The sequence below is a fragment of the Poecilia reticulata genome, chromosome 9 (genome assembly GCF_904066995.2).
Source record: "Poecilia reticulata chromosome 9, P_reticulata-male-v2, whole genome shotgun sequence".
NCBI classification, from domain to species: Eukaryota; Metazoa; Chordata; class Actinopteri; order Cyprinodontiformes; family Poeciliidae; genus Poecilia; species Poecilia reticulata.
This window is the reverse complement of record NC_088838.1, coordinates 28135683-28147120: the sequence shown is the minus strand read 5'-3', so window position 1 is coordinate 28147120 and position 11438 is coordinate 28135683. Positions and strand designations below refer to the sequence as shown.

Sequence of the window (11438 nt, the reverse complement as noted above, 5' to 3'; positions counted from 1 at the left end):
ATAGCCTACATTATTTTAAAAGATTACAAAAGCAATGTAGTAAACTTTGACTTCATCTGGTATAAAACTGGTCAAGAACATTTATGTAGAGCCTAACTTGTCATTTATGCTTTTACTGTTTTTATTTAGCATCGTGCATGAGCTAGCATCTCAGCAGCTAGCATCTTGAGGAAAACCTTTGGCGCTGATGTTCCACAAGTGTCAGCTAATTAACCATTTACTACGTGGGAAAACCGCTGGGGGACACAAAAAACAAACTCCCTGCTATCTCTTCATCAAGCTGCACAGCTTGTGCCTGTCTGGGGAACAACTATGTGATTGTTAGCGTGTCGGTGTGGAGGAAAAACGCCCCTTCAGAGCGGAGAGCAGCGGATGGAGACTTTCGTCCCTCAAATCATTTCCAACTCCGGACTTGAAGTGACAACGTCTCATGCCGGGTGTCCGCTTCACTTTTCCCCCCCAAACTCTCTGGATATACTCTTGGGTGAACGTAAAAGGGTTTGTTTTTTTCCCTGTCAAGGAGGAAGACATAATATTGGATCTATGAAAAAACCCACGTGGATTTATATAATCTTTTTAAACCAGGAGGAATGCATATTTTTTTGTTAGTGAAACTAACTTTCCTGTTGTCGCTGATAGGAGAATCACGAGGTGAGTGACGGGGAGCTTTCGGTTCGTTAATGCCTCAAAATATATTTGAAAAAGTGTAGTTTTGTTGTAACTTCGGTATAATCTTAACCTGTTTTATAACTTTTGTGACAACCTGGGAAACTTTCCCCAACTTCCACGCCGTAGATTTGTTAGACTGAGCTGCCAGCATAGATTCTTTTACATTTACTTTTCTGATATGTTGCACTTGTTGTCTTATTAATAACACGTCTTTTCCTAAACTCATCTCTCCTGGGTAAGTCTGCGCTCTTTTTTTTTTTCTCAGGCAGCTGTTCCAGATTTATCCAGCAAACACCAAAAACTTTTTTTTCCCTCACTAGTGTGTGAATGTAAGCTTCTGCGGTTTGGACTTGTAGTGTTTTGTTGCGATTGCACTGTTGTGTTAGTCATATTTTTCAACTTCTGTCAAGCTGCGTTTTAGAACATGCTGATGCCAAACTACACTCTGAGGTAGCAGTAGATGTCGCAGGTGGACATAACATTTAAGAAGCATTACTGGGGCAATTTCAAATACTTGTGTGAGAAGTAAATCTTCCACATTTTTTCTGCTACCTTACCTCAAAACTTTGCTTTGTTAAAAAATAAACTTCATAATGTTTTGCAGAGTACACATGTGTTAAAATGTTGCTTTTGCAGGTCTGAGATGCTCCATGCCCACAGAGTCTTGTTTGAACCAGGGGAGGTGTGAAGCAACTCCAGATGGCAATGGAGAGTGCAAGTAAGTTTAACGTCCACATCTGTCTTGCAAGTTATGACGAATGCCTGCACAGAAGAGTTGGAATGTGGGATTGTGGAGTCTGAAATGACTAAGAGGTTTTGGGGTTTGTATGTGAAGGAGATGAAGCGGTATGAGCTCACACTGCTGGAGCTATTTCTGGGTGGCAAATGGTCAGAGGATGTAGAGTGAAATGAGTGGTGGACTCTGATGAGGGCAGGGGGTCACCGTGAGATACTGTGTTTGGGTATTTGTTACTGCCACACCACATTCTGTCGTCTCTCCAGCCAAACTCCTCTCCGGCCCTAAATCTTGTTTTTCTTTTCTTTCACGGAGCGACAGCTGGGTTTGCCAGAAGCTCGGCGACCATTGTTCTGCTCTGCGATTAATTCTGTGTGACTAATCTGGGAGAGGCTTCCCAGAGAGACCCTCAAACCCCGTCCTTTTGCCACCCCCCACACACCCTTCTCTTGGGAGTTTGTCCCCTCCTCAAAAGCCCTCAGTGCTCACTCTCTCTGATTGCCCAAGACAGATGGCTTGACGCTTTATAACCCATTAAAAATGGAGAAAAGGTTTCTGGATTAGTATTAAAGTTTTAAGTGTAAGCCCAAAGCCTCTTTTGCTTACTTGTTTAAATGCCCACATTGGCATGAGCAGCAGCAGTCAGGTTCACTCCCTGCTGAATGATTGTGCCGACCGGGTCAAAGTTTCGGACAGCAACAAGTGGGCAGTCAACTTGGCCCCCTGCCACATCTTAATTTGGCCCGGTCATGTATTCACTCGTCGCTCACACACACACGCACACCCACCCCACCTTCCCACTGGGCCACAAAGCCATCATTGTGCCCCTGCACTGTCCCACTCCTCAGACGTCTCCAATTATACACGGAGATGGACATTGGGTCAGGTTTGAGCGGGCACACAAGGCCAAGCGAGTGATTGTGTATTTCAGTGTTACGCTCTTCTTGTGATGGTTGTTTTTGTGGCAATGAATGATCAGTAAAAAGTTCAAGGATTGTCAAAACTTGGGCAGATGTTCAAAGTTTGGATACTTTGATTATTTTAGCTGCTGATAATTTGTCCCTTTGCATTTTCTCAAAGATTATTAACTAACAAGCTTAAGAGCTGCTTTCATATTAAACAGCCAGTCAGTGATGCCTTCTGAAGGCGGGAACTGAGTTGAAGCAGTCCAGACCAGAAATAATATCTTGCAGATTCCAGTAGTACAATGGATGACCCAAATCAAAGCAGTTCAGAGCAGAGCTTCTTTCTGCCCAGGGAGATGAGAGATATCGGGCCGACTCGATGTGGGACGAGGAAGGATGCTGTTGAGGGATCACATACCTCCTTTGGCACTGTGTTGATTGCAGAGTGATGTGAACTGGTCATGATGGGATTGATTTGGTGCTCGAAAATCAAAGCTTCAAGTTTTGTAGGTTGTTTCATATTTTGTACATTAGTGCAAAACTGGAAAAGTTGTAACCCATCTTTCATATCCTTATTTTGTTAAGAATTTAAAGTTATTTAATCAATAATATCTCTTGTTTTTAAAGTTATGTTGATTTTGTCATATTTTTCACAAATTGTATGTCCAGTACGTGCACCAGAATGTGAAAACACATTTTTATCTTCCTTATCTTTGAATCTGTGATTGTTAGTCATACAAACAATGAAAGTGAATGGATCCTGGATTGGCTGCTTAGCATATCATGTAGCATTTCACCTAAGTATTTCAGCTTTCCCAGCTACATGTTCTTAAAATATTTTAGATACACAGCTCCACATAAACATAGTCAAATTGCCCGCAAATAATTGTGTTGCATTAAAAAATAAAAGTATGCAAATACTAAACCAGCAGGGCTCCACTGTATTACAGTAGATAACTCTATAGGCATCTTTAATTTGTGTAAGCTAATGGTTGATCTAAGCAGGCCCATGCAAAACATTTTACTTCTCTGCCTTTGGCACGGCGATATGGCTGAAAAAGGTATCACTACACAAACGCTTCATACAAGTCGATGTGTCGATAATTATTGATTAGTTTTTTGTTTTAAATATCTGAGATACTGCCTAAATGATGACATTAATTTACCCATTTTATCTGCAGTTTCTTCTTGAGCTCCTGTGCTTATTTTCTTGCTTCACTCTACGAGGTTCTGTATTTTTAATCAGTTATGAGGCACGATGGTGAAACCTGAAACTGCTCAACAGACTGTTGCTAGGTAACCACAAGTTACTCAACAAGTTGTTGCTAGGTAACCAAAGAGTGAGTGAGTTAGTTGATACCACCAGCCTTGCTTAGCTGGCCGTGAGAGTTTGAGGTTTATTTATTCTTTTCAAAATGACAACTGCAGGTAAATTGCACGATGCTTATGGCTTTTTAAAAGAACCTCACATTGAAGAAGTTAAACCTTCCCTGTAAGTTGATCATCTGCTGTTTTGCCAACTTTTTAGCTAGTAGATTATTTTCATGGTACTAAAATTCTCTGCGGGGAATTTTAGTTGTCAAACTGTAATAGTTTGGAACTGTTTCGATTTAGCTAAAAAAAAAAGGTAACACTTTATTTGAAGGGGTGCGCATAAGACTTTGCATGATTTTGTAAATTATGATAATAATTTAATGCAAAGTTGGCACTTTTAATGGACTTTCAAATGCAACTTTTAGAGCAACTTTGCATTAAAAGTGTCATTATTTACTTAACGACACTTCATGACAGCTGTCATAAACATTCATAAAGACTTCTTTATGTTAATGACAGGTGTCATGTTTTTGACAGTGTTATGTCAGTCTTATGCACACCCCTTCAAATAAAGTGTTACCAAAACAAAAAAAAAAAACGACAGAATCAGACTGTGTCTTTATGACAGGATATTAGAGGCAAAAGTACTTAACTATCCCATTTAAAACTGGTTCTCTCTTAAATTGCCTTTTGTGTTGCGACAGTACCCTGTTGTATCCCTAAGGGAATCTAACAGACTTTCTACTGCTGGATGATTCATAAGTTAAAGTGAAAATGTGAATAATTTAGTGCGTGAAAAAGCATCCAGTCTACAGAAAAGCTTTATAAAACCTTATTAAAAAACGGACCAACGTTAGGACTTCTGCAAACTACTTTATGTAAATGTGACCTAAGCAGACCCTGGAGCTCTCAGTTATGTAAGACTCACCCCAGTTGACCTGATTGTTGAAAGCATCTGTTTGCACCCGTCGTTTAAGTTGTCATGGATGGAAAGTATTGGAAAGTTTTCAAAAGGAAGTCACTAATTTGACACAAGATTAAGATTTAAACAAAAAAGAAAACATTTATTAAATTTTAGATAAATGAATTGTTAACTAACACAGTTGAAACTCCAGGAGCGTTTAGCAGTCATATCTGTTCCTCTTTTTTTTTGGGCATTTATAACGTGGGATTTGAGGTGTCAAGAAAAACAGCAGCCATTAAGGATTTTAAAACCTGAGGGCTTAAATTTTGCTGCTGAAACCTGGTTCAGCCCCTGGTTTTCAGGGGTTTGAGCAAGTGACGCCTCCGATAACAATCTGAGCCATTAATTCCTCACTGGTATGTGTCCCTGCTACAGTATTCATTTACCTCGATGAAAGTGAGCCCTTGTCCCTCCAGTTCTGAGCATTCTTCAATGGCACCTCTGTTTGCCCCAGTCAGATGAGTCTATCTTAACTCCCCCTCACGTCCTGCACTCCCCCCTCTGCGCTTCTATTCAGAGTCAGGAAGCAGCCTCCAAGTGGCCTGGGGGAAGAAAAGGTGCCGTATCTGATCATATCATCACACAAGCATAAGCACATAGTGCAAGGCTTTTATATGGCCGCCGTCGCCAGTGTTGGATTCCCTTTGGCCGATGAGAGGAGTTTTCTGGCCGAAAGAAGCGACTTGGTGGTAGGGATCCTCTGCACAGTGGATGTTTGGCATATATGCCAAGACAAATCACATAAACTCTGATTGGAGTTACTGACAGTCTGCGTGAGTGCGCACGCATGTGTGTGTGTGTTTGAGAAACAAAGATACTTCGAGCCACACTTCCTCTTTTCTATTATTTTCCTCATCCCAGACCACCTGCTTGTGGGTTGAAGTATAACAACCATGTGGGCCATCCACTCATCCAGACAGCAGCGTGCTCCTTAATACCCATGATTACTTGTGGTTTTTGCCCATTGAGCTCCACACAAAAACAGATTGACGATGTCTGCCAGGTGTTTTCTAGCTTTTAGTCACTCTCACTACCAGACACAAGTCATTCTCTGAATACTTGGGAAAAAGGGATGAGATGGGGTTTTATGGAAATCAATTGGAAATTAAACAATAATTTATGGTACCTACCAGTGAGGATTTCACAATCTCCTCCATGATTATAAATGAGATTATCCAAACGACAAGCACATTGCTTAAGGGTGCATTCACACCCACCTGTTTAGTCCATTTTAATCAAACTCTAGTTTGTTTGTCTGAAAAGTTTGCTTTGTTTGGGGAGGTGTGAATGCGTTATCAAACTCTGAAGCAGACCAAAAAAGCAAACTCTGGTCCACCTAAATACACAGGTCTCCGTTTGGTTGAAGTGAACTCTGGTGAATTCAAGTTAATATATGAAGGCTAAGTGGACCAGAGACCACTCCAAAAGCAGGAAACGGACTTTAGTTCAGGGCCTTCTGAGTAAATACAACCAAAACAAATGCTTGTGTCTAGCATACAGGGAGAAATGACTCGTGGTCTTTTACCACAGACAAATCCTACAACCACTACAATCTGACACTACTCCATTTTTGTTTACATTTCTTGAAGAAGAAAGTCATACTCAGTGTCTTCTTTACAGGTTTTTGTGTAATCTCTTTCAGTAGTTGTTGCTGCAGCGCCCCCACAGGCGAGTGGGGAAGCAGGTTTTTCAATTAATTTGGATCGTTTGACACAGTGCAGTGTGAAAGTAAACCGCACTGAAAATGTAACAAATGTTTGGATTTTGTTCCCCAATCGAACAGAGTCCACTGTGACTGTGATAATATTTTGAAATGAGGCGGTTTGCTTAATTTAACTGTTACACTTCAGTCAGAAAACATATTAGCAAACGTGAGAAACTACAGGAAGAGACCATTTGTTATTAGGGGTGCACCGATTGCAGTTTTCTGGACCAATCGGCAATTACCGATCTTTAAATAACCTTACTTGCCGATGCTGATTTTGGACAATGCTGATTGTTTTGTCTGAAATGTTGCTAAATATAGTGAAGTTGCTGAGCTGGCAGCAATGAAATGACTATTGTTAACTGTAAACGTGCAACACGACCTTTTGGGTCTGTCAGTAAAAGCTCTCTCACAGCAGAGCAACAGAGGACGGTGGCTGATTTTAATACCTTTGCCGAGGCAGATAAGCTCAGTGGATAAGGTTGGCTTCACAAGTATTGGCTAATCACAGATCTATGAAAAATAAGGAAATCAAGGCCAATTTATCAGTGCATCCCTAATTACAACACTTAATGTTATTTAGGATTACAGTTTTTACTCACATCACGAACAGGACTATAAAACATGATCTCTAATCTGCGACTGCTGAAAATGACAGATTGTATTGAATGAGTAAAGTTTTCTCACTGGTAAAGTAACAAAAACAGATGTGGATAACTGGTAAACTGGCATAGAGATATATAAATATATGCTATTAAATAAATGGATGTATATTGGGGCTGAAACAATTAATCGGATTAATCAATTATTGACAAAATCGTCAACTAATTTAGTAGTTCAATAATCATTAACTGGAGTATACAGACCCAAAAAAGGCCATTTGTTGAAAGAGCAACACACTCAGAGCAGCAATTAAGTAAAAAAATATACATTTTGTTTGTAATGTATGTATTACATCATGTACTGTTGATTAATTATTACTCAACAGATCAGCTCTACACAGTATTGACGTTGAGTCAAACAGAAAAGTCTGAGCTTTTCATATATTAGGAGTAAAAATGCTGTGTTGTTGCATTTTAGGTAATAAAATGTTTATTTTCTTATTTTAAAAAGGAATTTAATTGTTATTTGCTATTTTTATGTATTTTAATGTTGTGCCAAATAACATTAAATAACAATAAGTTGTTAAATGAAAAATCTGCAGAACGTGCCACTTTTTTATTCAATTACTCGATTAATCATCAGATTAATCGATAGAATACTCGATTACTGTAGTAATCCTTAGCTGCAACTTAATGTTTATCCACTGGGAAAAAATTGAGTCATTTAGCACAGACAGGAAGTAAAGATGGGATTTTTCTCCTCAACACATACATTAACAACCCGAGGGTTCAGTGTCACCTTTAGACATCTATAAGTGGTTCCCAGCCTCGTAAAACAGGCTGTGGCAGAAGTCATTAGGGCGACTGCGACTCTCAGAAAACACTTACTCACACACACGCACGCACGCACGCACGCACGCACGCACACACACACACACACACACACACACACACACACACACACACACACACACACACACACACACACACACACACACACACACACACACACGCTAAGTGTTTGGTCCCTGGGGGGAGCTGGTTCTTTCCCATGGGCTGCATCCCGTGTTGCTTCGAGATTCACAGGGTCACTAATGAAGGCTGCCAGATGTGGGGCGGCCAGGTCAGCTCTCCTGTACGATTACAGAGGAAGGAAAAAAGTGATGAACATAAGGAGAGGGCAAGAGCTGGAGAGTCCTGTAATTTCTGCGGCCAGTTGGGATTCAGCGGTAAATTCAGTTCCCCTAAAAACAGTCACGGATTTTCCAACAGAATTAGTTCTGCTCAGCCAGCTATTTTTATCCCAATAGAGTCAATTTGTGCGATTGCAGCTAAGTCTAACTTTCTTCTCTTGTGGTGGTAAAGTTGACACTCTGGTGAGCCACGATACACACTGCTGGGAAAGCACAAGAGAGGGCAGGAAAAGGGGAGAAAAACAGGGAGGAGAGGCCCCTCTCCCCTTGGGCGAAGCTTTTAAAACAGATCAGACAAGACTAAAGAGGACTTAGCCGAGGCACAGAAGCAAACGGCCAGGAAATGAGAAGTAGTGGGGCGGTGGTGGGGGACAGACAGGATGAAGAGAAGGGAAGTCAGAGGTACAAACATGGTCCACTAACCCAGTTTGACTCCCAGATGAAGACACCTGAGACATCAAAGAAAAACGCCTGGTTTTTAAATCACAGCCAATGTGAGACATAAAAACCAAACCAGACATGAGGCTGTGCGGCCTTAGTACGTTTTCCAAACAGATAACAGTAACTACCATCACTACTGCTGCTAACAAACCCATTGTTTATTATAACTGTAATAATGTCTACGACTTTAAATTATTATTCCTTGATTTTTATAGTTAGACTTAAACGAAAATATATATATTAAAAAGCCTCACCAAAGTTCGCAGTGGTTTTTAATTGCACAGAACATCATTTTTTAGATGCTCTGCTGACATTTATGCTACACAAAACTAGTAAGCTAAGTTTAGTTAGTCAGGTTATATGCCACTTGCTGCTTGCTAGTTAGTTACCATTTAAAGCAATATTAGCTAAATTAAGAAGGATTGGCAGCTCTCGTGACCAATCCAAAAAACATTGCCCTCTAACGAATTCATGGTTCAGGATACAAGGATTTACTTATTCACTGACTTTTCTGTGGACCGTAACTAAATTATAAGATGAAAATTTGCCTACCTTAAAATATTCAAATGGAAATCCAGCTTGCAAAGCTGAAAACCTTGGTGCAATGCCATTTGCTGTTAGCTGGCATTTGCAAAACAACCAATCCAGGAGTGCAATTTATTCTCCTCGGCATTGATTGACTGAACTCCCAAGAGTGGAGATACGGAATACCATGAATGTTTGCACTATGTGGACTAATGCATATTAAGGTGTATTTGATGTTTGAACAATTAAAATAGGGGGTTTTAGGATTTGTAGCTATTCATTGGGTGGTGCTGTACTACACCAGCCCTGTTTACTTCACTTTAATCAAACTCTTGTTTGTTTGCCTAGAAAGTCTGGTTTGTTTGGGAAGGTGTGAATATGCAATCAAACTCTTCTGCGGAAAAAGAAAGGAAACTCTGGTCTGCCTTTAGACCTTGGTCTTGGTTTGGTTGAAATGAACCAAATGAATTCATATGTTAACACCAAGTGAACTGTAGACTGCACCAAAAGCAGGAAGAGAACTATAGCGCAATGCATTTTGGATAAATACAACCAAAACAAACAAGAGTTTAACACTAGATTAAGAAATGACTTGTGGTCTTTTACCAAATCCTCCAACCACTAAATTCTCACGCTACTCCATTTCTGTTAAGATTTCATGATGAATGAAGTTGCACTCTGTCTTTTTTAGATTGTTTTGTGTCGTTTCCTTCAGTGGTTCTTGGTGCAGCGCCACCACAGGCAAGGAGTGGAACAGGTTTTTTAATTAGTTTGGATTGCTTGACATAGTGCAGTGAGAAAGTGAACCTCTCCTGCTGAAAATGTACCGAATGTTAGAAGTTTGGTTCCCAGTCGAACCGAGTGTACCGGACTGAGTTGTGAAAACAGCCTGACATTTTAGTGAAAGCCCTTTAAATCTTGGGACCACCACGACTGCAGCAATGAGCAGTTTTGAAAGCGTTCCTTTGTGAAACCTGTTTTGGCAACCTGTTAAGGTGTAATTACACCAATGTGAAAACTGGAGAATTATAGAAAACAGACCAGGTGCATGTATGAGAAAACCCAAAGACAAACAATAAAGTAATTGTATCTTGTTGGGTTGAACGTTTAAGAAATGTTCCAGTAAAACAGCGGCCTCCCTGGTTCATGTCCGGCCAGAGCCGTTCTTTGGCACATCTCCTGCCCAAATCTTTTCCTTTAGTTGGACAAATTATTCTGTACATTCAGTAGTTTCATACTGTAATAAAATCTAAATTAAAATCCAAATTAAAATCTAAATTACAAGACAGATTAAATAAGTTTGTTTTAACTTGATATGTTTTTGCTTTAACTTATAAAGTGGTTAGTGTTGTCTGAGTATTAGTCACATTCTGACAGTTATTAATAAAATTAGGGAATATTTACATGTAACCAGACGCTGACTTTGTGTCCCACAGAGCTTTACATGTCACAATAATTGAATAAATAGACAACCTAATTCACTAAGCCTCTTAAAAAGCATCCAAAGTGATCTCCATGCAGCTGCCTGAATCTGTGTACTCACTCTGGGCTTTTATTTGTGTACAGTGCACATGTGTAGCCCACATATTACATCTCTCCATCTGCGTGTGACCTCAGAAAGATGGCAGATGGCAGATTGGCCCGGCAGTCAGGAAAACCCCTTTAAGAGTGACGCCAGGCCCGGGGTCAGATGTCACCACAACATCTGCTGCAGGCTCGAGCCGCCGCCCCGGCGCTCTCGTGCGTCCCGTCCGTGGCGGCGCAAACCTGTTGCCACGGGCTACCGTGGGAGCATGCGAAGAAGAGAAGTGAGCGCGGAGGAGAACAATGACGGCTGCCGGGTTCAGGGATGACACAGGAGATAATAACAGTATCGTCCTTACCGCGGAGATAGCTCCACTGCTGTCCTGCAGTTACATTACACCTCCCAAACACCTGATATTTGCTCAACTTCTGATTTGTGCCTGTCTTTTCATGTCTTCTTTATTTACCTTTACCTGCCGCTGTTGAGATTATCTGGCTCTGCAGGCCACCAGATTTCTCTTGTTGAAGCAGCTGCTTTGCTCTGTTTGCTTTGAACACAGAAAGGACTCAATAAAGAAGTCTCTGAATATCTTGTACCTTGTCCACCTTTAAGACCTTCTGGAAGCAGTTGATTTTATGTCTTTGAAAGCTGTTTGAGGCAAGTGTGTGTGTGTTTTTTGTTTTTTTTTAACAAGTTTTTGCCAGGTTAAAGAGCAAACTTAGCATTCTTTGCACAGCGTGTGCTGCAGTTGACTTACTGTTAGCGCCTCAGCTGGAGCTTGTTTGCATAGAGCTTCCATCAACCTGAGGGTGCGGCGTCTCTCTGTTTGTCTTCTCGGCCTTGTGCGAGACTTTCGACT

The 11438-nt window shown here is 40.7% G+C and overlaps 1 protein-coding gene across 1 annotated transcript in view; it reads left to right on the top strand.

Moving 5' to 3' along the window:
* Positions 1-245: 245 nt before the first annotated feature.
* The window catches only part of notch1b (notch receptor 1b), a 54802-nt gene continuing 43609 nt past the window's right edge, over positions 246-11438 (top strand). Inside the window, exons 1-2 of the mRNA XM_008417950.3 lie at positions 246-651; positions 1306-1387. Of these exons, the coding sequence (XP_008416172.2) occupies positions 591-651; positions 1306-1387 (143 nt within the window). The 5' untranslated portion in view covers positions 246-590. The remainder of the gene's footprint in view (positions 652-1305; positions 1388-11438) is intronic.